At 45.9% G+C, this 26,744-nt stretch overlaps 1 protein-coding gene across 1 annotated transcript in view; it reads left to right on the top strand.

Moving 5' to 3' along the window:
* taf1 (TAF1 RNA polymerase II, TATA box binding protein (TBP)-associated factor) overlaps positions 1 to 26,744 on the top strand; it is a 56,068-nt gene that overhangs the window by 21,171 nt on the left and 8,153 nt on the right. The window contains exons 10-31 of the mRNA XM_080013662.1: positions 489 to 596; positions 741 to 908; positions 1,303 to 1,430; positions 1,810 to 1,917; positions 2,027 to 2,200; positions 2,286 to 2,459; positions 2,605 to 2,709; positions 2,787 to 2,987; positions 11,538 to 11,679; positions 11,991 to 12,121; positions 12,623 to 12,703; positions 12,821 to 12,970; positions 13,323 to 13,442; positions 21,076 to 21,251; positions 21,660 to 21,886; positions 22,273 to 22,480; positions 22,609 to 22,774; positions 23,066 to 23,277; positions 23,716 to 23,824; positions 25,673 to 25,771; positions 25,855 to 26,032; positions 26,636 to 26,703. Of these exons, the coding sequence (XP_079869788.1) occupies positions 489 to 596; positions 741 to 908; positions 1,303 to 1,430; positions 1,810 to 1,917; positions 2,027 to 2,200; positions 2,286 to 2,459; positions 2,605 to 2,709; positions 2,787 to 2,987; positions 11,538 to 11,679; positions 11,991 to 12,121; positions 12,623 to 12,703; positions 12,821 to 12,970; positions 13,323 to 13,442; positions 21,076 to 21,251; positions 21,660 to 21,886; positions 22,273 to 22,480; positions 22,609 to 22,774; positions 23,066 to 23,277; positions 23,716 to 23,824; positions 25,673 to 25,771; positions 25,855 to 26,032; positions 26,636 to 26,703 (3,233 nt within the window). The remainder of the gene's footprint in view (positions 1 to 488; positions 597 to 740; positions 909 to 1,302; positions 1,431 to 1,809; positions 1,918 to 2,026; positions 2,201 to 2,285; positions 2,460 to 2,604; positions 2,710 to 2,786; positions 2,988 to 11,537; positions 11,680 to 11,990; positions 12,122 to 12,622; positions 12,704 to 12,820; positions 12,971 to 13,322; positions 13,443 to 21,075; positions 21,252 to 21,659; positions 21,887 to 22,272; positions 22,481 to 22,608; positions 22,775 to 23,065; positions 23,278 to 23,715; positions 23,825 to 25,672; positions 25,772 to 25,854; positions 26,033 to 26,635; positions 26,704 to 26,744) is intronic.

Genomic DNA, 26,744 nt, shown 5'->3' with positions numbered 1-26,744 from the left:
GAGGTTCCAGGGGTCCCCAGCAAAAATTGTAATAGTTCAACTTCATCATTATTTCATTTATAAGACAGGAGCGCCGTTCTACAATGTACAATAGTTTTGTTCCTAGTTTCATATCTAACAATAAAAATCAAAATGAGACCAGGGATCTCGTTCTTATCAAGTGGCCTCAGTGGCCTACTGCACATCAAATTGAGGGTCCTTGATGAAAACGGTTGATCCAACGGTTGTTCCAGAGCCAGGGCCACACTGCAGTTGGGGAACTGCAGTGTGCAACTTCCTCAGAGCACAAAATAGCAAAAATGTTTTTTGCCAACAAAGTCAAAATAGTTTATAAGTTTTTTACATTTTTGTTAAGCACTTTCAACACTTGTTTCCAAAACCCTAGATTATTATTATTATGGCTTAAATCTCAGAACTCTAAAATACAGACCCGAGTCTGACTTTTGATAATTCCTTCTTAATAACCATCTCATCTCGTAACTTTTTAGGTCTTTCTAGAAGTAATTCTCAGCTGGTGCCTCCCACACCACCACCGATGCCCAAAGCTCCTTCCATCTCTGGCTCCAAACGTGACAAAAACCACCTTGACCACCAAGGTACTGCTAATGGCATCATTTTCAAACCAAAGAACTAGTTACAGATATGAAAACTGCTGTGAATTCCAATGTTTGTTGATTTGTGCATCACTGTTTTTGACCACGTTCTCTTTGTTTCTCTTGTGGCTCTTGTTACTTCTTCAGCCTCTCATGAAGACGACTGTCCCTGGTTCTCTATCTTCCCCATCGACAATGAGGAGCTGGTTTATGGTCGCTGGGAGGACAATATCATCTGGGATGACCAGGCGATGGGTCGCCTCCTCAACCCTCCCGTCTTAACCCTGGATCCAAACGACGAGAATATTATCCTCGGTATGTTTAAAGCCCTTCTTGAAACATTGTACGTTCAACCAACTTAATTGCACGTGGCACTTTGTGTGGTTTTGTAAGGACAAATGTGGATTCTGCTCAATGTATCATTTTTATTGTTTGATTTTTTAAATTTTTATTACATTAAATGGGTGCTTTGTTTTTTTATTTAACTGGGACATTATTTTTGGTATTTTTATTTAATAAAACAGGGACATTTATTTTTTATATTTTTTGTTTAAACAGGGACTTTTTGATTTTGAGTTGTTCTTAGTCCTTCACTGCAGGCTTTCTGGTGTTACTCCCAGTAGAACCTTCTCCTGGAGATCGTTTTTTTAAGGTCAATGCACCGTGCTCACTATCACCCACGTCTAAACTTTTGCACCCCTCCCGGCAGAGATTCCTGACGAGAAGGAAGAGAGGACGTCACACTCTCCATCCAAAGAAAACAAGAAGGAGTCCGCGCTGAAGAAGAGTCGCATCCTGCTAGGGAAGACAGGCGTGATAAAAGATGAACCACAGCAGGTACACAACCGCTGCTTGCACAATGAAACGACCAGGAAGAATGCTAAAAAGGAAAAAAAGGACAAAGACAAACTACATAATTACAACTAAATATAGAATCATTTTAGGAAGTTAAAATGTCATGGATACTGGAAGAACTGTTGACTGTTTTTGACTGAATAAAAGATAATTTTGATAGATAGAAATAATAGCTTTAAAATGGACAAATTGATACATTTCTGTGCGATGCAAAAAATAAATAGACAGAGCCCTCATGAGTTCCAACTGCAATTCAAAAAAGGAATCAGCAGTGGGCAAAACATGTTCCAGGGATTCTTGCGCACACAAAAACAAAACTCTTGATTTGGCTCAAAATGACAACTGTCTTCTCCTCACCCAGAACATGTCTCAGCCCGAGGTGAAGGACCCGTGGAATCTGTCCAACGATGAGTTCTATTACCCCAAGCAGCAGGGCCTGAGAGGCACCTTCGGAGGCAACATCATCCAGGTGAGTACTGGACCTGTCCGCCATCTTTGGCATTACAGATTTTCCTGTTCTCGACTCCTCTGCAGTAAAGTGCCTCTGATGAATGGTGTCTCTGTTCCCTCTCAACCAGCACTCGATCCCGGCTGTAGAGCTGAGGCAGCCCTTCTTCCCGACCCACATGGGCCCCATGAAGCTGCGTCAGTTCCACCGACCCTCTCTCAAGAAGTATTCCTTCGGTGCGCTGGCTCAGCCTGGTCCACACACTTCTCAGCCGCTGCTCAAACACATCAAAAAGAAGGCCAAGGTGGAGCCTGGTCCCCTTCTCCTAAACGTGTGTTTCGCCATTTAATGTTAAGTTGTGTTAGTTGTAATTCCGTGTTTGGCCACAGATGCGGGAGCAGGAACGACAGGCGTCTGGCGGAGGGGACATGTTCTTCATGCGAACAGCCCAGGATCTAACAGGCAAAGATGGAGATCTTATCCTGGCGGAGTACAGTGAGGAATACCCCCCTCTTATCATGCAAGTGGGCATGGCCACCAAGATCAAGAACTACTACAAGAGGGTGGGTTAGACCATCATCATTAACTTGTTAGTGGCGAGCATCTGCAAAAATTTGACGGCACCTAAAAGTGGTAATGCATTTTCTATTTTGTTAAATAAATCCCATATCTTATGTACTTTGTTGAATGGGACATTGTTTTTTTTAGAAACCTGGGAAGGATCCTGGAGCACCTGACTGCAAATATGGAGAGACGGTGTACTGCCACACGTCGCCCTTCCTGGGTTCTCTGCACCCTGGACAGCTGCTGCAGGTCGGACATCAAACTTTTATTATCATTGAAGCGTCACTCATCTCCTCCCATGCCACATGTTTTGTCCTGTCTTTCAGGCGTTTGAGAACAATCTCTTCCGTGCACCCATTTACCTGCACAAGATGCTGGAGACGGATTTCCTGGTGCTGCGAACACGACAGGGCTACTTTATCAGAGAGCTGGTGGACATCTTTGTGGTGGGTCAAGAATGTCCCCTCTTCGAGGTCCCGGGGCCCAACTCGAAGAGAGCCAACACCCACATCAGGGATTTTCTGCAGGTGTGTGAAGCGACAGCCATTACCCAAGCCAACCACTGATCTCTAAAGTTTACAGCCTTATTATTCTGGGATCTTTTGGGACATAAAATTAAATGCCGGGAGCTGTTTCAGCAAATCACATTTTGCTGTGTTGGAAGCCAATAACATTCCAATTTCTTTGAAAACTGCTTCCTGTTATTCAGGCTATGCTTTGCTGGTAGACCTATAAATAGACTAGAATATTTCAAGTTTTATTAGTCAAATTCGTAACAGGACAGCGAATGTAATGGAAGCAATGACATGCTAATCCTCAATCCCAATAATGAAATAAAAAAAATAAAAATGTAATCTAACTCAAAAACCGTCAGTTGCTAATTGAGTACCAGTAACTGTAATAAAGTCACAGTGGGTAAGATAAGATAACAATTAATCTCCTGAGGGAACCCCCCTCTATAAACAACTGATCACTACTCCAAGAGGGGGAGAATCACCACGGGTGAGACAAATAAACATAGAAACAACATTTACACAAAAACATAAACATTGGATGACAACATGTATTGAAAAACAGTTAATTAGGTCCAGGAAAACTAGAACTACAACTGGTCACGTGGCCTCTTCCTGTCATAATTATGGCAGTAAATGAGGGAGGAAAGGAGAGGAATGCAGCCAGGAGGGTGCTGGGGTACACTCAAAGCAGGCGTGTGGTGTGATGTGTATGTGTGTGTGTGTAAGATGTCCACTGGCGAGTGTACATGACTTATCCCCATTGGTACTGGTGTAGAAGGGCGTTATTATGTTGTGGCGCCTCGAAGCCCCCCGAACTCCGCAGCCTTGTAGACACCCTACGGCTGCAGGAAAGCCCCGAGTACCCTGCCCTGCAGCCACAGAAGACCCCCGGGCCCCCAGAGAAGTCAGAGGGCCGCGGAGCAACCCCCGCACCCAGCCCCGAGGAGCATTACCCAGTCCCAGGGAGCACGAGGAGACCCTGCACCCCAGGGGCACACACATACAACCAACCACCAGGTGCAGGCACAAGACCCAGGCCGTGGGCGCAAGGCACGGACCACAGGCCCAGATCCCAGCCCCACGGCGACAGACCGACACCCCGCCCAAGCCGCCCGCTAAGCGGGCGAGCCGGCAGGACTCCCATGCCCACCCACGCCTTGCGCAAGGGGGAGGCCTGCCCCACCGCAGCCGACCAGATGTCCGACCCAGCATGAGTGCCAAGAGCCCATACATGTAGCAGCCTGTGCCCAGCGCGGGGCACCTCGATGTTACCCCCCCATGGGTGCAGAGCAGTCCGCTATGCACCTCCGGCATGTCGGGCAGGTCCACGCCGCCATCAGGCCCCTGGTCAGCCCCCAGCCGCCAAGCATGCGAACCACAGAACAGAGGACGGCAGACGGCACCCCCACCCACAGCCCGACCCCCCAGCAACAAGCGCCCCGCGCACCGAGAGCGCACCCCCGTGGGGAGTTAGAGGATGTCCCCAGAGCCACCCGGGCATCCACCCAACCGCAGAGCCCCGGCATACCAGGAGGACCCCCACATGCCCCAAAGCACCATGACATTGCACCGACTTAGGAAGACTCAAGTATTAAATTATGGCGTTATGTCCGTGATAAAAGTAGCCCATATTTCATGAAATGAATCAACATTGTTTTTGGATATTGCCAATATTTTTTCCATTGAGATGTAATCTATTAATAACTGCAACCATTACGAGGTGGTGAGATTATCTCTCTTTTTCTAATTGAATAATATTGTTTTCTTGGCAATTGTTAAGGCGACAAAAATGGGTTGGTGGTGTTTCAGCGGTGGGTTGACTGAGGAGAGGTCACAGAGAAGACAGGGAGACTGGAATGCTGTGACGCAGAAGGGTTGATAGCTTCTTGGTGATGTTGGTCCAGAATGCTAGGATAGGTGGGCAGAGCCAGAAGGCATAAAATGAGTCGTCTCTGGTATCAAGGGAACAGTGAGAGCATTGTCTTCGTCCACAAAACCCATTTTGAACATTTTGTGTTCCGCGATATGGGCTCTGTGCAAGATCTTATATTGGATGAGTTGCATTTTGGAGTTGCGGGTGTTGTAGGTGTTGTTGCAAATAAGCTTCCACAGGTTGATATTGGTGGGAACAGCAAGGTCTCTTTCCAATTCCATTGTAGGTAAAGATAAGGTGTCATCTGTTTTTAATAAAAGTTTGTATATTCTGGAAAAGGGATTTTTCAAGTGACCGATATGAGTGAGATGTTCAATCATTTCAGGTGGTTGTAGGATGTTGTTCGTCAATTTGATTTTAACTTTTAGAGACTGCTGTAATTGAAGGAATTGAAGGAAGCCGTGGCCACCGATATTATACCTTTGGGTTAAGATTGGGAATGATATGAGCGAATTGTTTTCAAAAATGTGTTACAGATGAGTAATTCCTTGTCTTTTCCAAGACCTAAAGATTATTGGTCTGTTTTTACCCAGAATTACTTGGTTGTGCCAGATTGGCGTGAATTTGTTTGGAGATAGTGTGACAACTGAGTTTGTGGAATTTCCACCAGGATGACAGAGTTGTTGCGATAAATGGGTTTTAAAAGCAATTATGTTTCCTTATTAATTCAGTAAGGAATGGGAGATCAGATAATGATAGCTCCTGACATTTAGTTTGTTCAATGTCTCGCCATCCAAGGGGCCAATTGTTGCTCTGGTTGTAACCATTTAATTATAAATTGAAGATGGTTTGCTAGATAGTAGTATCTAAAGTTTGGGGCTGCTAGGCCTCCAGTCTTTCTTTCTATAGTGTTGCTAGTTTCATTCTCGGTTTCTTGTTTTTCCAATAAAATGTATTGACTATTGAGTCTAGAGTATTAAACCAATGTACTGTTGGGTGCACTGGGGTCATTGAAAATATCTAGTTTATTTTTGGAAGTATATTCATTTTCACTGCTGCTATCCTACCAATTAGTGAGATGGGTAGGTTTTTCCATTGAATGAGGTCTTTCTTCAATGGATTTGAGCAATGGAGTGAAGTTAAGGGTAAACAAATCTGACAGATTAGAGGAGATATCAATACCAAGGTAGAGGGGTTCAATAAAGATGGCGAATAGTAAAGGGGAGAGCGGACATCCTTGTCCTGTGCCGTGTAGAGTGAAACGCTGTGAAGTGTAACCATTGGTGATGACAGAAGCAGATGGAGAGTTGTAGAGGATTCTGATCCATTGAATGACGGACTCTCCAAAGCCAAATTTGTTGAGGATTGAAAAGAGACATGTCCAATTAACTCTGTCAAATGCTTTTTCGGTATCCAAAGAGGCTAGAGAGTATTAAAGTTGTTCCTTTGAGATATGCTGATCAGACTGAATAAATAACGCATATGCTGGATGAGTGTCTGCCTTTGACAAAGCCTCTTTGATCTGGGTTAATCATTATGGAATTACTTTTTCAATTCTCTTGGTTAGTGTTTTACTTATAATCTTAAGGTCGCAATTAATAAGGCTTCAGGTCTATAACTGGAGGTGAGGGTTGGGTCCTTGTTGGGTTTCAGCAAAACCGAAATGAGAGCAGTACTCATGTGCGGATGCATGGTGGAGGTTGACTTGACCCCTGTAACCATTCTGATGAATAATGGGGAGATATGTGGCCAGAAGTGTTTATAAAATTCCACTGGGTAACCATCTGACCCAGGTGATCAAGAGCAAGGGGTTGGTAGCAAGTAGTAAGGTGGTAGCCTGCTCCGTCGAAAGTTTAGGAAGGTCAGTATCATCAAGGAATGAGTGAATGTTTGATGTATTAGATTCATTAGCCGAGTGATATAGGTTATTATAAAAGTCTTGATATGTTATTGATGTTTTGCGGGGGATATTTTACCCTGTGGATCTTTGATGGCTGTAATAAGTGACTTTTCTCTATCGCGTTTCAATTGATTGGCAAGAAATTTACCTGATTTTTCATTGAATTCAAAATAATTTGCTCTTGTTCGTTGCATAAGGAATTATGTCTTTTGATGGATGATAGTATCAAGTTGAGATGTAATTGTCCTGATCTCATTTCGGATTTGCTCAGTGGATGAGTGGGCTGGTTGGGAGTTCAACTCCTTTAGTCACTGATCAAGTTTATTTTGGCATTCTTGTCCTTTCTTTTTCTTGAGAGTGGAGGATGAAATAATACTACCTCTTAGCTAGCCTTAGCTGTTTCCCAAAGTAAGGATGGTGACATTTCTGGGGAGTCATTCAGTTAAATGAAAGAAGTCCATTCTCTGGAAAATAAATGGTTAAATTCTTTATCTGTCAAAAGTGAGGCGTTAAACCACCACCTGCCGGTAGGGTTCCGGTTTGTTTCATTTATCAGGTTGAAACTAATTGGCCCGTGATCGGAAATTACAATAGGGTGGATTTCAGGATTTTTGATTTTGGACAGTGCAGAGTTACTTGTCAAGGAAAGGTTGATTCTAGAGAAACTTTGTTGGGGTGGTGAATAAAATGTGTATTCTCTAGATTGCCGGTTATTTGATAGCCAACAATCCCCAAGAGCAAGATCACTCATATATGGTTTTATAGGGTCTGAAGAACGCCAGGATTTGTAAATATTTCTGGCTTGAGAACGGTCTAAACTTGGATCCAGTACTGTGTTGAAGCTGTACTCCCGTTCCCATCCTTTCCCATAGAGAAGTCTGGGATTTCCTCCTTTACATTCCTTTTCACTGTCATAGTATTGCAGGAAGTTTGTAGGGATACATAACTACACAAACAAATGACAAGTAGACAAAGATAAACATAGAACATTGCCGGTTTAGACATACATAAAGTGAGACAGAATAGAGTGAGAGTGATAGAAGTGAGGAGAGAGGGATTAGGGAGGTGAGATGATGAGAGAAGTAGGGAAGGGGAATTAGGAGGGTGAGATGAGAGTGAGCGATATTTTAAATCCTGACATAGATAGCATGCCTATTGCTAAATCTTGCAGTATATAATAACCAGAATTAAAAGAATACATACGATATATACAAAAAGTATATAGTCAGCCACCAATTGTGCAAGTTCTCCCACTTAAAAAGATGAGAGAGGCCTGTAATTTTCATCATAGGTACACTTCGACTATGAGAGACAGAATGGGGGGAAAGAATCCAGGAAATCACATTGTAGGATTTTTAATGAATTAATTGGTAAGTTCCTCGGTAAAATAAGTATTTGGTCACCTACAAACAAGCAAGATTTCTGGCTTTCACAGACCTGTATCTTTTTCTTTAAGAGGCTCCTCTGTCCTCCACTCGTTACCTGTATTAATGGCACCTGTTTGAACTCGTTATCAGTAAAAAAGACACCTGTCCACAACCTCAAACAGTCACACTCCAAACTCCACTATGGCCAAGACCAAAGAGCTGTCAAAGGACACCAGAAACAAAATTGTAGACCTGCACCAGGCTGGGAAGACTGAATCTGCAATAGGTAAGCAGCTTGTTGTGAAGAAATCAACTGTGGGAGCAATTATTAGAAAATGGAAGACATACAAGACCACTGATAATCTCCCTCGATCTGGGGCTCCACGCAAGATCTCACCCCGTGGGGTCAAAATGATCATAAGAACGGTGAGCAAACATCCCAGAACCACAGTACATGTCCAGGCCCGTCTGAAGTTTTCTAGAGAGCATTTGGATGATCCAGAAGAGGATTGGGAGAATGTCATATGGTCAGAAGACACCAAAATAGAGCTTTTTGTTAAAACTCAACTTGTCGTGTCTGGAGGAGAAAGAAAGCTGAGTTGCATCCAAAGAACACCATACCTACTGTGAAGCATGGGGGTGGAAACATGATGCTTTGGGGCTGTTTTTCTGCAAAGGGACCAGGATGACTGATCCGTGTAAAGGAAAGATGAATGGGGCCATGTATCGTGAGATTTTGAGTGAAGCCCTCCTTCCATCAGCAAGGGCATTGAAGATGAAACGTGGCTGGGTCTTTCAGCATGACAATGATCCCAAACACACCGCCCGGGCAACGAAGGAGTGGCTTCGTAAGAAGCATTTCAAGGTCCTGGAGTGGCCTAGCCAGTCTCCAGATCTCAACCCCATAGAAAATCTTTGGAGGGAGTTGAAAGTCTGTGTTGCCCAGCGACAGCCCCAAAACATCACTGCTCTAGAGGAGATCTGCATGGAGGAATGGGCCAAAATACCAGCAACAGTGTGTGAAAACCTTGTGAAGACTTACAGAAAACGTTTGACCTCTGTCATTGCAAACAAAGGGGTACATAACAAAGTATTGAGATGAACTTTTGTTATTGACCAAGTACTTATTTCCACCATAATTTGCAAATAAATTATTTAAAAATCAGACAATGTGATTTTCTGGATTTTTTTTTTTCTCATTTTGTCTCTCATAGTTGAGGTATATCTATGATGAAAATAACAGGCCTCTCTCATCTTTTTAAGTGGGAGAACTTGCACAATTGGTGGCTGACTAAATACTTTTTTGCCCCACTGTACATAATGATCAAAATAACCAGGGTTTGGTGGAGGAGTCTCGGTATAACAGTCTATACAGGTACATCTCATAAAATTTGAATATCATGAAACAGTTCAATATTTTTTGTCACTCATTTCAGAAAGTGAAACCCATATATTATATTGATTCATTACAGAGTGAAATATTTCAAGCCCTTATTTCTTGAAATTTTGATGATTGTGGCTATAGATAATGAAAACCCCAAATTCACTGTTTCAGAAAATTTGAATATTACATCAGATTAATAAAAAAAAGGATATTTTTAACAGAAATGTCAGGCCTCTGAAAAGTATGTTCATTTCTATGCACTCAATACTTGGTTGGGCCTCCTTTTGCATGAATTACTGCATCAATGCGGCGTGGCATGGAGGCGATCAGCCTGTGGCACTGCTCAGGTGTAATGGAAGCCCAGGTTGCTTTGATAGCTGCCTTCAGGTCATCTGCATTGTTGGGTCTGGTGTCTCTCATCTTCCTCTTGACATTACCCTATGGATTCTCTATGGGGTTCAGATCAGGCGAGTTTGCTGGCCAATCAAGCACAGTCACAACATGGTCATTGAACCAGCTTTTGGTACCTTTGGCAGTGTGGGCAGGTGCCAAGTCCTGCTGGAAATGAAATCAACATCTCCATAAAGCTTGTCAGCAGAAGGAAGCATGAAGTGCTCTAAAATTTCCTGGTAGATGGCTGTGTTGACTGTGGACGTCAGAAAATACAGTGGACCAACACCAGCAGATGACATGGCAGCCCAAATCATCACTGACTGTGGAAACTTCACACTGGACTTCAAGCAATGTGGATTCTGTGCCTCTCCACTCTTCCTCCAGCCTCTGGGACCTTGATTTCCAAATGATATGCAAAATTTCCCTTCTCTAAAAGAGGACTTTGGACCACTGAGCAACAGTCCAGTTCTTTTTCTCCACAGCCCAGGTAAGACGCTTCTCACGTTGTCTCTGGTTCGGGAGTGGCTTGATACAAGTGTGACATTTGTAGCCCATGCCTAGGATTCGTCTGTGCGTAGTGGCTCTTGATGCGCTGACTCCAGCCTCAGTCCCCTCCTTGAGAAGCTCTCCCAAATTCTTGAATGGATTTTGATTGATAATCCTTTCAAGGCTGCGGTTATCCCTTTTGCTGGTGCACCTTTTCCTACCAGACTTTTTCCTTCCACTCAACTTTCCATGAATTTGCTTGGATACAGCACTCTGTATGGTGTGGAGAAAGTCTTTCACCATGTTTTCTGGGGACTCTGTGTTATTCTCTGGGATCCCAGAAAAGATGAGGTTGTCCCGCATACTTCTGGATTGTATATCCAGGATAGTCTCTTGCATTATTTTATTTTATTTTTTACAACTTCCATCTCCGCCGTGAGATGTTTCGCGGCGGTTTTTAGATCTTTTTGCAATTCCGCTTCCGTCTTCTCGCGAGATCACAGTATTGTTCTTCTTCTTCTCTTCTGCTCCCGTCTCACCGAAAACAGATTACTAAAGAAACGGACGTTATCCCAGTTTGGTTCTTTTAATTTCTGTATAAATTTACCAGGCAGATGGAAAGTATTTCCATACTTAATTTCCATACATCTTTCCATGGAAAGTATTTCCATGTGCCTATCTTTGTGTTAAATATTTATGTTATTTTCATGTTAATATTTTTCTTTAAGATTCGCCATTGATTGTCTATAGGGGAAAATGGACCACTGCAACATTCTCTAACACAGCGGTTCTCAACGTGGTGTTTGGGGACCGACAGTGGTCCTTCAAGAAGTTCCAGGGGATCCCCAGTATTGTACATTTTTTTTATAATAAAAATCACAATTATTTCATTTACAATACATTAGCACCGTTGGACAATGTCTAATAATGATGTCATTGCTTCACGGTTATCTCCCTAACTATAGATTGATATGGAATTTTGGATCAGATCTATATCAGTCATATCTAGCAATAAAAATCGTCTGAGATTGGCCTCCTAGAGACACAATATTGTCAAAGGGGTTTGTGGCCTGATGCGTGTCAAACTGCATATAACACTTTGTTGACTTTGCCAATGAGGCCTATGCACACACTCTACTGCCATGCCCTGATTCCACAGGTGTTCATTTATCGGCTCTTCTGGAAGAGCAAAGATCGTCCGCGGAGAATCCGCATGGAGGACATAAAGAAAGCCTTCCCCTCGCACTCAGAGAGCAGCATCCGGAAACGCCTCAAACTCTGTGCCGACTTCAAACGCACAGGTAGCCCATGTCTAAGAGATTATGATGCCATTCAGTCAAATATGATGTATATTATTATATGTATAAAAAAATACACATCATCGCTTCATGTTTCATATCCCTGGCACAATGGATATCAAGAACGATCAGTATTGAAATGAATAAGGTGGCCAATGATATTAGTTGAGGACATCCTGTAAATACATGAGCAAAAAAGCCATAAATTCTTATTTGTGTACTTGTAATGCAAATGGAGGAATAAAATGGCGCTGATATTTATTAGTTCACCTCTTTGTGTGGAGTTCAGTAATAAATAGCTGCCTAATTCCCAGGGATGGACTCCAATTGGTGGGTGCTGAAGCCCGACTTCAGGCTGCCCACGGAGGAGGAGATCCGGGCCATGGTGTCCCCAGAGCAGTGCTGCGCCTACTACAGCATGCTGGTGGCCGAGCAGAGGCTCAAGGTGAGACCACCACATCACATTATTTGCATAATTTGAGAATGGTGAGGGAGTGATGTTCGCTACCAGTATGAAAGCATATGACGTACCAACGAATGTTGATTAACTAAGCATTTTTTTTAATCCAATGAATATAAAAATATACATTATTACGTCACATTACATTATGTCATGTAGCGGATGAATTTGTCCCAATTGACTTACAATAAGTACTTAAAGAATATATGAATTTAATTAATATAGAAACAGTACTATCATATTTTATTGTTATATGATTGCCTTCTATTAATTTAATGCACTTTGAGCTGCTTAATATTTATTTCTTTGTTTATTATATAACAGATAGAGATTAGATTAGAGAAGATTAGAACACTTTATTAATACCTAGTGGATTAATTTAACAACAAATATGCTGAAGGTCATTAAATAGTCTAAGGAACAAAGTAGAAAGTATTAAAATTAAATGAATGCCCTGCTGTACAATAATTTTACTCTCCTCATCAGGATGCCGGATATGGAGAGAAATCCTTCTTTGCACCAGAGGAGGAGAACGAAGAAGACTTTCAGATGAAGATTGACGATGAGGTTTGAGTCCATGTGCCTCCAGTACATAATATTGTACCACTGCTTTAAGAGAGTGAATTAAATAAAACTAGAACTTTGGTTTGTCTCACTGTAGCTCTTATACTTTCATCACACTAGGTCCGTACGGCTCCTTGGAACACAACCAGGGCCTTCATTGCTGCCATGAAGGGGAAGTGTCTGCTGGAGGTCACTGGTGTGGCGGACCCCACTGGCTGTGGGGAGGGTTTCTCCTACGTCAAAGTGCCCAACAAGCCCACCCAGCAGAAGGTTTGGCTGCCAGAGCGATGCTGCCTACACTAGGGCTGTCACGATCATGACATTTTAGTTGTCAACTAATGAACAAACAAATAACTGTGATTAACAATTTCATTGTCTTTTATGTTCCTTTCATGCTACTATAATTATGCATCAACTTCAGGAAGAACATATTTGGGAAGACTGTTAGACTAACAATTCCCATAATATTTGGGTGAAAACATGTGATTGTAGATCGTAGTGGTTGTATCAAATAATCAGGCGATTAAGTCATAATTGTGACAGCTCTAGTCTAAATTGGGACATTTTAGGAGTTTAAAAGTCCAACTCCTTTACTTTATTTCTCCTGTTCTGTATTTTGCAGGATGACAAAGAGCCGCAGCCGGCGAAGAAGACTGTGACGGGGACAGACGCTGATCTGAGGCGACTCTCACTCAAAAATGCAAAGCAACTGCTGAGAAAGTTTGGTGTTCCAGAGGAAGAGGTGAGAACACTGATCCAATTAAGAGTCAGTGATGACTGATGAAATTATCCTCGCCGCAGCGGTAGTGTCGTAAGTGCATGCATTATAAATGACGTCATTGAGGTGCTCGCGACTATATATGCTCATGCTCTCTGGTAGTGCATGCACCATGAGCCGTGTGGGTGGCTTGTGTCGACTATAATAGAGCCTTTAAGATAACATTTTATTAATCCCTGGGAGGAATTTCAGGGGACGAGAGAGTTCACATTTAAAAGGTCTCTGGTTCAGTATGTTGCTGGTAAATGAGAATTAGGGGTAGGCGATACACTTGAGACTAGTCAATATTGTTCTGGTTCTCAGAAACACATTATCAATATTAACTTTATGGATGATGAATAGGGGTGTGTGGATGGGTTGAGCAGCTACACCTGACGCTCGTTACCTGTGTCATGACATGTTCAATCTGCTCCTGGCTAATTCCACCTAGCCTTCTCTCTACAATAAACTGGTGTTAACAACCCCCCGTCGTGTGGGTCTCTGTGCCGGAGGGCCCTGAAAACGCCACTTGGGTGGCGTGTGGTGGTGAAACCGCCACACTGGTAACTGAACAGGGACTCTCCAGCATGGGGAAGGGACACAGAAGGGCCAACCGGCGGCCCCAGCACCAACCCTTTCCCGACTGGCAGCAGTACCTAGGGGGTCCGGCGGGGGACCGAGGGAGAAGCGGTGCAGAAACCATCACGGGTAACCGCTAGCAGCTACCTTCTCAGCCCAGCAGGCATCGCTAGGACCATCCAGCAGCCCAGCAGCCAGGCCACCCCTAGGCCAAGTCTGGCCATGGCGTCACCAGTCAGCGCAGCAGCCTGACGCCCCACACTCCGGAAGGGTTGAGGGGGCAGTCTGTCGGCGCGTTGGTGGAAGGAGGCCGGCTGACCAACCATGCTGCGGCGGAGACCTGTGGTCCTTTGGAAGGGGACGTGTTAATTTTTTTTGGACATTTGTTTGTATAAGGTATGGGAACCCTGTTTCAGAGTCCATTTTCTTTTTATGGTTGATGGTATAGGAACCCTGGGTGAGAGTATGTTTCAAACATTTTTTTTCATGCTTGGTGGGGGGGGGGGGGTAGGCTTCAGCCAGGAATTCTTCCTGGCCTCAGTTTGGTGTTGCGGGTATGTGGTGTGTGGATGGGTTGAGCAACTACACCTGACGCGCAATAGCTGGGCTAACGAGCAGCAGGTTTAAAAACCCCATCCACACACACTCACTCAGGAGAGGAGCCTGTGTGTTGACATGTTCAATCTGCTCCTGGCTAATTCCACCTAGCTTTCTCTCTACAACAAACTGGTGTTAACAACCCCCCGTCGTCTCTCTCTCTGTGACAGCGGGTCCTGAAAACGCCCCTTGGGTGGTGTGTGGTGGCGGAACTGCCACAAGGTGTAACAAGACACGCCATTGATCTGACAACCGAACACTTCTGCCTCACACTCTCTCTGTCCAACTCTGTCTCGCAAACATACACCAGATTTTGCGCGCACATTCCCTCTTACGAGACTTGTGAACCGCCTGCAGAAAGTAACGCATACAGGGTCATTACAATATTATATTATATACTACTATATCAGAATCACAATATATTAGATATTTTTATATCTAAATGCCATAAGGTAACAAATACTTGGGATTTCCTGATCTTATATATGTATTTAAAGGTAAGCAACTCCACCTTTAGAATCAATTGTTTTGTTTTCGCCAGGTACATTTACTTTACTAGGAATTTCTTATGGTTTGGTTCAATTCAGTACAGACCATAAGCATTCAAAAACAAAAAGCTTAACAGTTAAGAAAAAAGGAGAATAAAAATAATAATAAAATAGCAAAAAATATTTTATACATACAGGATCTGGAGGAACTTATCACTTGGGCTCGCATGAGCTTCAAGCCAGTGAAATCCAGATCCCTGGTGCTAAAGAAGGGCAAGAGCATCAACAAGTACCACTTCAGTGTTGGCAGCACCCTGATACCATTGATCAGCGAGAAACCAGTGAAGAGCCTGGGAAGTGTTTAACAGCACCCTGAGGGACATGGCAGCCATCTGAGCGACCAAGAACTGGAAGCGTGGTTGGTGGCGATGGACAAGCCAGGCCTTCCAGGCAACTTCAAAGCTTGGATATACCAGCATGGCATCCTTCCACAGATCCTCTGACCCCTCTTCGTGTACGAAGTTCCAATCTCCACCGTTGAGGGATTTGAGAGGAGAGTCAGTAGGTTTCTAAGGAAGTTGTTGGGTCTTCCCTCGAAGCCTGAGCAAAATCGCCCTGTACGGGAAGAACAACATGCTGAAGCTCCCCATCAGCAGCCTGAATGAAGAGTTCAGGATGACCCTTACAAGGGTGGCCCTGCAATACCGGGAGTCGAGCGACCCAAAGGTCTCCCAGGCCGGCATCCAGGTCAGAACAGGTCGGAAGTGGAAGGCAGCAGAGGCCGTCAAGGTCGCTGAGTCTCGCCTGAGACACAGCGCACTGGTGGGCACGTAGACACGTGGAAGGTCTGGCTTTGGTAGTAGCTCAAAACCATGCTATGATAAGGGAAAGGGGTAGGATAGGAGGGCCATGATCCAGGAGGAGGTATGAGCATCAGTCAAGGAGGAGTGTGCCATTGGATGGTTGGAATGCAGCAGCAGTGAGCCTGAACAAGATGGGAGCAAGCAGTGGAGCGAAAGGTGACACGGGCCAACCCCTGGAAAGCGGAGCCCCACTGCATGAGTTTTTGATCCAGGCTGTGTATGACATTCTACCTCGACCGTCCAACCTTCACGTAGGGGAAAGTAGAGTCACCAGCATGCCCTCAGTGCCAGAGGAGAGGGACGCTGGAGCACATTCTCAGCTGCTGCTCGAAAGCCCTGGGTGAGGAGCGCTACCGTTGGCATCATGACCAAGTCCTTAAGGTCATTGCCGACACAATCTACAGTGGAAATAACCACTGCAAGTGCATCGACCCAGTGAAGAAAACCATTCATCAGAGCTGGTCAGAGGCCAACAGTAGCTTCCAGTACCTCCTCCTCTGGCATGCTCTGAACTGTGCAGGACTGGGAGCTAAACGTTGACCTGGGGAAGCACCTCAAGTTCCCAGTAAATGTTGCTGTCACAACATTGAGGCCAGACATGGTGCTGCTCTCCGTAGCCTCAAAGCAGGTCATCCTGTTGGAACTTACTGTCCCTTGGGAAGACTGCATCGAAGAAGCCAGTGAGAGGAAGAGAGGCAAGTACGCCGAGTTGGTGGAGCAGTGCCGCACCAATGGGTGGCGAGCAAGGTGTGAGCCCATTGAAGTAGGAAGCAGAGGGTTTGCTGGCCAGTCCCTCTCTAGGGCCTGTAACTTTCTGAGCATCACAGGAGTGAAGAAGCGAAGGGCCATAAAGATGGTCACAGAGGCAGCTGAAATCGCCTCAGGTGGCTGTGGATCAGGAGAGGCATGGGTGAGGTAGTGGTACCTGGATAAAAGCGGGGGCTTGATCAATCTGGGCTGGGTTGCCTGGGCGTGGGTGTCTGTTTCAAGACCCGAAACACCTAATGAACCCAGGATACAACACTGATGATGTGTCCAGGTGCATCGCAAGATGTATATATAAAGATATCATTTGTATGTATACAAATTGCCAAAAATACAAAACAGAAATCATCAGATATTTAACGTATACTATTATAGAATTGGCATATTTTAATTTAGAATGGAAAAATGAATGTCTACATGAAAGAAATCTTAAGAACGGTATCAGATCGCATCGAATCACACCAAATCGTTCCCTATTAAAATGTATTGTAGCCCATATATTTAGATAGGTATTGGATCATCTTATAAGGGAGAGATGTGCAAACGCCTCCGGAAGAAGGCGCAGGGATGAAGCTTCTGGTCGGAGGCGGTTCTCTGGGACATAACAGCTCCGACTCCCACGTCGGAGGCGTCCACTTCAACCATGAACTGCCATTCGGGGTCAGGCAGTACCAGAATGGGGGCTGAAGTTGAACCGTGCCTTCAGGGCCAGGAAGGTGTCGTTGGCGGCGGCAGACCACAAAAACTGCACCCTGGAGGAGGTTAGGGCTGTGAGGGGGGCAGCCACCGTGCTGTAGCCTCGGATGAACCTCCGATAGAAGTTGACAAAACCGAGGAAGCGCTGGAGTTGTTTGTGGGTGTCCGGGGCGGGCCAGGTGGTGACGGCGGAGACCTTGGTGGAGTCCATCTGGATGGTCCCCCTCCCTACGACGTACCCCAGGAAGGAGACGGACGGGAGGTGAAACTCACACATCTCCGCCTTCACAGAGAGTGAGTTCTCTAGGAGGCGCTGCAGGACCGTCCGGACGTGGTGGACGTGCTCAGCTTGGGATCGGAAGAAGATCAGGATGTCGTCGAGGTACACGAAGACGAATTTGTTGAGCATGTCTCGAGGTACACGAAGACGAATTTGTTGAGCATGTCCCTGAGCACGTCATTGACCAGAGCCTGGAAGACGGCGGGGGCGTTGGTGAGACCAAAGGGCATCACCAGGTATTCGTAGTGACCGGAGGGAGTGTTGAACGCCGTCTTCCATTCGTCCCCCTCTCGAACCCGGACCAGATGGTAGGCGTTGCGTAGGTCGAGCTTGGTGACCACCGTGGCCCCCTCCAGGAGTTCGAAGGCTGATGAGATGAGGGGCAGGGGATAGCGGTTCTTGACCGTAATGTCGTTGAGACTGCGATAGTCAATACAGGTGCGAAGCGACTTGTCCTTCTTCTCCACGAAGAAGAAGCCAGCCCCCGCCGAGGATGAGGAGGGACGGATGATGCCCGCCGCCAGGGCCTCGTTAATATAGGTGTCCATTGCCTCTCTCTCCGGGTCGGACAGGGAGTACAGGCGACCTCTGGGGGGGGGTGGAGCCGGGCTGGAGGTCGATGGCAATATCGTATGGCCTGTGCGGGGGAAGGGATGCCGCCTTGGCCTGGTACTTGGCGGGGACCCCCAACATGTCGGGTGCGGAGCTTGAGCTGGTGGGTGGCTGAGGTGCGGCGGCTTGCTTCAGGCAGACCTGATGGCACGCAGGACTCCATCCCAGAATAGCCCCTGTGATCCAGTCGAGGTGTGGGGTTGTAACGCCGGAGCCAGCGGAACCCCAGGAGGAGAGGGTGACGAGGTGAGTGCAGGATGCAGAACTGTATCGTCTCGTGGTGGTTGCCGGACAGGAGCATGCGGATGGGCACCGTCTGATGGGTGACAGTCCCCAGGAGGCGGCCATCCAGGGTAGTGGCAGGAACCGGAGAAGGCAGGAGAACTCGACCAACACCCAGTTGCCGTGCTAGGTTATCGTCGATGATGTTAACATCAGAACCAGAGTCAATAAGTATGGCAAGGGAATGTGAGCATTGGGGCGGCAGCAGCCGAGCCTGACACAGGGGGCGTAGGTTGGAGGACGGTTTGGAGGTGTGGCTCACCAGGACCTCCTCCCTCACTGGCGAGCCCGGCCTTTTACCGGACACCCGGAGATGTAGTGTCCAGCTAGACCGCAGTAGAGACAAAGGTTCCCCACCCGGCGTCTCTCCTTCTCCTCCGGGGTGAGGCTGGCCCGGCCAACCTGCATGGGAGGGGCCTCACTCGTGGGTTGATGGGCCGGAAGAGCTGGCGGCCCGGAGGAACCTGGGAGACGGGTTGCTGGGCGGCGCTCCACTTGCCTCTGATGCCTCTCTCGCTGCCAGGCCTGGATGCGTCGGTCGATACGGGAAGCAAGCTCAATGATGCCATCGAGAGAGGTTGGCAGGTCGTGGGAAACTAGCTCTTCCTTCACGTACTCTGCTAATCCCATCAGGAATGCGTCAATCTGGGCTGCCGGGTTCCACTCGCTCAGTCGAGCCTGGGTGTGGAAGTCGATCGCGTAATCAACCACGGAGCGGGACCCTTGACTGAGCCCCAGGAGACCACCAGCAGCATCGGGACCCCGTGATGTCACGTCACCCCGAACACCTTGCGGAGCTCGGCGGCGAAGGCATGGAAGGTGGAGCAAGCTGGTGTGCGTCGTTCCCACAGCCGAGCGCGGCCCGTCAGGTGATTTAGGGCGAACGCCACCCTGGCATCCTCGGAGGCGAAGGTGTGGGGCTGCAGAGTAAAGAGGATGGAACAGTTTGTGATGAACGGACTACAGCCGTCTGCATCTCCGGCGTAGTGTTCTGGAACCTCCACCCGGGGCTGCAGGGGGTACCCAGGCTGGGCCGGTGCTGGTGGAGGTGGGTCCGGGGAAGCGGGCGGCGGGATGAACCGACCGAGAGCGATCACGAGCTGCTGGACCTGGGCGGCTAGCGTGGCGAGCCCTTGCTCCTGGCTAGCCGCTGCTAGCCGAGCAACCGCTGAGGTGGAGGCTAGGACAGCCTCCTGGTGTTGGAGCTGTGACTCCACCCTTCCCAGGTGTGCCAGCAACTCGGGGTTTTGTGCTGGGTCCATTGGTGGCCAGATTGTACTGTAACGGGTGTGGTTAGGACCCAATTGCAGCACAAAGACAAGCAGGGATATTTGGTAATGTCTTTTATTTGTAGAGCAGACAGAAGACAGGCAGGGGGCAGGCAGGATACGTCGTCAGGGACAGGCAGGTTCAATAACGAGGAGTGCAGACAGAAGACAGGCGGGGGGGCAGGCAGGCTACGTGGTCGGAGCGAGGCAGAGTCGGTAGCGGGGAATCAGTCCGGAGAAGGCTGGAGAGTCTGGTGCAAGCATCAAAGACAATCTGGCAATGGGTGACTGGTGAGAGAGGCTTATATAGTGGTTAGATTTCAGATTGGGAACAGCTGTGTGCGCAGGTGAATGGAGTTGGATTATTGAGACAGGTAAGGAGAGGGAGGGGAAGGTAGATGAAGGCGGAGATCATGACACTTCCAGGTTTCATTGTATTTACTCTGTAACGTTCACTGATTTCACCTTATCAGTGCACTCAAATCTGTTTCTGAACAAATTTGAGGCTAGAAATAAGCACTTACATTTGATCTGCAAGGCCTAATTTAGAAGTAAGTTCCGACTTTGGTTGTCGTTCTCCAAGCTTGTGGGAGACCACCGAGAGTCCCGGACAGGAGATTTGTTTTTCATGTAAACTAAATAAAGAAATAATACAACTACAATCAAAACACACTTATTTTTATTGGTTTTGTTTGGTGAAACGCACAACTAATTGTATGCTGCAGCCTACAGTCTATGTACCATATACAGTTTTTATTTTTCATAGAAACAGACAGCAAAATTATTTTTTAAATGCTTACATTTCCTTTGTCTGCGGTTTCTTGACGAACTGTTGGTATTTGTTCCTCTTTTAAAAGATTTGTTTGAGTTACTCGGCGGGGGGTTGTAATTCTACTGAAGCCCAACGTTCAAGGATTGGCTGCAACTGTGAATCGGTTGTTTCAGGACATGTTTCCTGAAATAGACGGCTCACAAAAAACTGACTGATCTTGCCCACTCTACAAAGAACTGGTATGTTTGCAACATCTCTGCCTTATAAACAAAGAGGACACGGCAGCATAGACTACAGGACGATACAGATGCACATTTTACAATACACAAGGAATCCATAAATCGGGAAAAGTGTGTTTTCCCATGGAGAAGCTCTGTTGCTGGGTTTTAAAAGTGTTTTTGCGTGTGTTTTGCCAGATTAAGAAGCTCTCTCGCTGGGAGGTGATCGATGTGGTTAGGACCATGTCCACCGAGCAGGCCCGCTCAGGCGAGGGCCCCATGAGCAAGTTTGCCAGAGGGTCCCGCTTCTCTGTGGCTGAGCACCAGGAGCGCTACAAGGAGGAGTGCCAGAGAATCTTTGACCTGCAGAACAAGTGAGAATATACTGAATATACTCACCAAATTTACCTATCCAGTGATCGACATATGCCATTTTTTTATCCTGTGTCCACGGTACATCAGTATAGAACAGTGGTGTTCAAACTGGGGTGTATTTGAAGTCTTAAAGAGGGGGTGCTCGGCAAGAAGGTTTGAATACCACCGTTATAGGACATACCATTTATCAGTTATTTCTCCACAGTGCACACTCTATATCTGTTACATTTTTGATGAACCTGTGTGTGTATTATCATTTTTGGCAGGGATCTTTTTTGATTGGATGAGATTTCCTCTTGACAGTCAGCGCCTACACCTACACCCCCCTTTGGAGTTTACGATTGAGCATTTCACCACACATCATCCTTGAGCGAGCATGTGACTGCGTTTTCCCCTCTTCCCTGCAGGGTGCTGGAGTCGACCGAGGTTCTCTCCACAGACACAGACAGTAGCTCAGCAGAGGACAGCGACTTTGAGGAGATGGGGAAGAACATCGAGAACATGCTGCAAAACAAGAAGACCAGCTCTCAGCTGTCGCGTGAGCGGGAGGAGCAGGAGAGGAAGGAGCTGCAGAGGATGCTGATGGGCGAGGACAGCGACATCAAGGGCCGCAAGGAGCGCCGCAAGGGCCTGTGTGAGTGTGAGTGTGTCCCAGTCCGGGCTGTGATGGTATGAAACTTTTTTTTTTTTTTTTTTTTTTTTTTAAACCTGGTGGGTGGATATATTGTTGTATATTAAATCTTGATTCACATCATATAGCCAGAAAGTACTGGGGGGACGGTAGCTCAGGAGGTAGAGCTGGTCGTCTAGTAATCTAAAGGTTGCTGGTTCGATCCCAGGCTCCTCCAGCTAGCATGCTGTAGTGTCCTTGAGCAAGACACTTAACCCCTAATTGCTCCTGATGGCTGCGTCCGTCGGTGTTTGAATAATTGTAAGTCGCTTTGGATAAAAGCATCTGCTTAATGTAATGTAATGTACTAGATAACAGAGAATAACTTCCGCTTATCTCTGCTTCCTCAGCGAGCGCCTTGTCCACCAGCTCTCACAAAGACGACGATGCGTCCTCCGTCACCAGCCTCAACTCCTCAGCCACCGGGCGACGCCTTAAAATCTACCGCACCTTCAGGGACGAGGATGGCAAGGAGTATGTGCGCTGCGAGACGGTTCGAAAGGCCTCCGTCATTGATGCCTACACCAGGATCCGAACAACCAAGGACGACGAGTTCATGTGGGTCCAAGTTCAGATTTGAGCGGTGCATTCCATTGTGTATTGATCAGTGCATTCCACTGCAATAGGCTCAGGTTGATTTTACAGTTTTATGTTTATCTTTTTGTTTGTTTTTGTATTCACTCCAGACGCAAGTTTGCCCTGTTTGATGAGCAGCACCGGGAGGAGATGCGGAAGGAACGCCGGCGTATTCAGGAACAGCTGAGGAGGCTAAAGCGCAACCAGGAAAAGGACAAGTTCAAGGGCCCACCAGAGAAGAAGGCCAAGAAGGTCAAGGAGAGGCCAGACCTCAAGGTAAAAGTAAGCTTGCCGATTCAGTACTTAACTATCCTCTTCTATTACTTTGTCTTCCCTGTCTAACTCTCAACCTCCAACTAAAGCCATTGAGAAGGCTTTCCGTTCCAATGCAAATTGTTAAATACTAATGCCTATTGCCTACACTGGGTCCCAAGCACAAGGCAATAGCCTTTTGATATCTAGAGTTCATAAAATCACTATTATGATGCTTTTGATTAAAATAACTTCAGTACCTTTAGTTATCAGGAGTGTTTGTTCTCTTCCTTAATGTGCGGCTCTCTTCCCTAGCTGAAGTGTGGTGCGTGTGGCGCCATTGGCCACATGAGGACCAATAAGTTCTGCCCGCTGTACTACCAAACAAACGCTCCGCCCTCAAACCCAGTGGCCATGACAGAGGAGCAGGAGGAGGAGCTGGAGAAGACGGTCATCCACAACGACAACGAGGAGCTGATCAAGGTGGAAGGCACCAAGATTGTCTTGGGCAAGCAGCTCATCGAAAGGTAGAAAAAGAAAAGATAAATGTATTTTCCTAAGCTAGGCCGCATAGGGCCAAAGTGGGGCCTGCTGGTCCAATTTGGGCTGTCAGAATCTTTGTTTTTACCCACCAAACGATTAATATCAATAGTCATAAGACATTCACGTTTTTTGTTCAGTTGGCTGGTTGGCTATGGGCAAAAACTGTTTTTTGAATAAGGATACGGACATCAAATTTTTAGTTTTTTCATTTTGCAGTCGTTGCAACTGCTTATAAATGGGCATTTGTCATTGTGAATGCAAATGCCATATTGGGGTTTGAAGTGAAAATGTATTAAAATAATGTTTTTTTTTCCTGATCCTTTTATTTGTATCTGGTATACAATACTCTGTATAGTGAATTGCATAAAAGTGAATAATATAATAATCCACTATTGTGTTGACTGTGTCCCTTTCTTTTCTAGTGCTGATGAGGTGCGCAGAAAATCTTTAGTGCTCAAGTTCCCCAAACAGCAACTGCCACCAAAGAAGAAGAGGCGAGTGGGCAGTGCTTTGCACTGCGACTACCTGAATGTGAGCCGCTTTAAGGTTTTTGTGATCTTCCAACACATGAACATCTCAAAGGAATCTCAACATACAGTGGGGCAAAAAAGTATTTAGTCAGCCACCAATTGTGCAAGTTCTCGCACTTAAAAAGATGAGAGGCCTGTTATTTTCATCATAGGTATACCTCAACTATGAGAGACAAAATGAGAAAAAAAAAATCCAGAAAATCACATTGTCTGATTTTTAAAGAATTTATTTGCAAATTATGGTGGAAAATAAGTATTTGGTCAATGACAAAAGTTAATCTCAATACTTTGTTATATACCCTTTGTTTGCAATGACAGAGGTCAAACGTTTTCTGTAAGTCTTCACAAGGTTTTCACACACTGTTGCTGGTATTTTGGCCCATTCCTCCATGCAGATCTCCTCTAGAGCAGTGATGTTTTGGGGCTGTCGCTGGGCAACACAGACTTTCAACTCCCTCCAAAGATTTTCTATGGGGTTGAGATCTGGAGACTGGCTAGGCCACTCCAGGACCTTGAAATGCTTCTTACGAAGCCACTCCTTCGTTGCCCGGGCGGTGTGTTTGGGATCATTGTCATGCTGAAAGACCCAGCCACGTTTCATCTTCAATGCCCTTGCTGGTGGAAGGAGGTTTTCACTCAAAATCTCACGATACATGGCCCCATTCATTCTTTCCTTTACACGGATCAGTCATCCTGGTCCCTTTGCAGAAAAACAGACCCAAAGCATCATGTTTCCACCCCCATGCTTCACAGTAGGTATGGTGTTCTTTGGATGCAACTCAGCTTTCTTTCTCCTCCAAACACGACAAGTTGAGTTTTTACCGAAAAGTTATATTTTGGTTTCATCTGACCATATGACATTCTCCCAATCCTCTTCTGGATCATCCAAATGCTCTCTAGCAAACTTCAGAGGGGCCTGGCCATGTACTGGCTTAAGCAGGGGGACAAGTCTGGCACTGCAGGATTTGAGTCCCTGGCGGCGTAGTGTGTTACTGATGGTAGCCTTTGTTACTTTGGTCCCAGCTCTCTGCAGGTCATTCACTAGGTCCCCCCAAGTGGTTCTGGGATGTTTGCTCACCGTTCTTGTGATAATTTTGACCCCACGGGGTGAGATCTTGCGTGGAGCCCCAGATCGAGGGAGATTATCAGTGGTCTTGTATGTCTTCCGTTTTCTAATAATTGCTCCCACAGTTGATTTCTTCACAACAAGCTGCTTACCTATTCCCAGCCTGGTGCAGGTCTACAATTTTGTTTCTGGTGTCCTTTGACAGCTCTTTGGTCTTGGCCATAGTGGAGTTTGGAGTGTGACTGTTTGAGGTTGTGGACAGGTGTCTTTTATACTGATAACGAGTTCAAACAGGTGCCATTAATACAGGTAACGAGTGGAGGACAGAGGAGCCTCTTAAAGAAAAAGTTACAGGTCTGTGAAAGCCATAAATCTTGCTTGTTTGTAGGTGACCAAATACTTATTTTACCGAGGAATTTACCAATTAATTCATTAAAAATCCTACAATGTGATTTCCTGGATTCTTTCCCTCCATTCTGTCTCTCATAGTCGAAGTGTACCTATGATGAAAATTACAGGCCTCTCTCATCTTTTTAAGTGGGAGAACTTGCACAATTGGTGGCTGACTATATACTTTTTTGCCCAACTGTATCTGTGTATTAATATACGGAGGGTCTTTATGTTAAAATTACCTGGATGCTTAGCATCTGTAATTGAGCTGAAATGCAAAACACTTTAAGTTGCGTGTTTTGTATGAAAGGTGCTATACAAATAAAGGTTATTAATGAAGGAACTTGTGGAGGAGCTTACAAGTAATCTTACTATTTTTTTTCTAATGAACAGAGACCACACAAGTCCATCCACCGCAGACGCACCGACCCCATGGTGACCTTGTCCTCTGTCCTGGAGAGTGTCATAAATGACATGCGGGATCATCCCAACGTAAGATCAGCCAGACACACACAGTTCACACAGAACTACTCAACTGTTCTCACAGATTTCTCAGCTGCCTCTTCCCTCCACAGACATACCCGTTCCACACGCCGGTCAATGCCAAGGTGGTGAAGGACTACTACAAGATCATCACACGGCCCATGGACCTGCAGACGCTCAGGGAGAACGTGCGCAAGCGCATGTACCCATCCAGGGAGGAATTCCGTGAAAGTGTGGAGGTCATCGTCAAAAACAGCGCCACGTACAATGGTAGCTCTCCAGAATACCTTTGAACTGGCCTAGCCTCAGGATCAAAACATTAGAGCATAGTCATTAAGTCACGACCCAAATGTTAATTTATTTCACAGATAAGCTTTTGTGCACAGTTAGCTTTTTATGTAGAGAGCTTTAGTGTAAGAAGTGGTGTTATAAGATTAGCTTTGATTAAAATTTTTATTTGACCGAGCTAACAGCTGTATGCTGATGTGACCGGTGGTGTTGGTGATATGAGGTCATGACATTCAGTGTTTAAAAAAAAAAAAGGTTTTGTTTAGGCTTTTTTTCAATATAGATAGCTCACACCACCTTGGATAAGTCACTTATTTCAAATTAGATATTGACAAGAACTTGAAATTGTGAAGTTTTGGTGCTAATATCTGTTATTTACCACACGTTTGGTAGTGACTGTGGAGTTGATGGACTGCAATAGGGAGTGTCGTAAAAAAAAAGCATTTAATATAAAAAAAATAGTCAAAGAAAGAAAATACTGGAGGTGGCCTTTAACAACTAACTGTCCAGAGAGAACAAGACTGCTCAGCTGGTGGTCTGGAGGAAAATGTGTTTACTCGCTGCTCTTCTTTTGTGTGGTTTCAGGGGCAAAGCATCCGATTACCCAAGTTGCCCAGTCTATGCTGGACCTTTGTGACACCAAGCTGAAAGAGGTGGGTGTGAGGTCACTTCCTGTTCCATGTTTTCTTCCCAC

This window comes from Zeus faber (assembly GCF_960531495.2).
Source record: "Zeus faber genome assembly, chromosome: 14".
Lineage (NCBI taxonomy): Eukaryota > Metazoa > Chordata > Actinopteri > Zeiformes > Zeidae > Zeus > Zeus faber.
The sequence above is the reverse complement of the archived record's forward strand: the minus strand, read 5'-3'. Positions and strand labels throughout refer to the sequence as shown.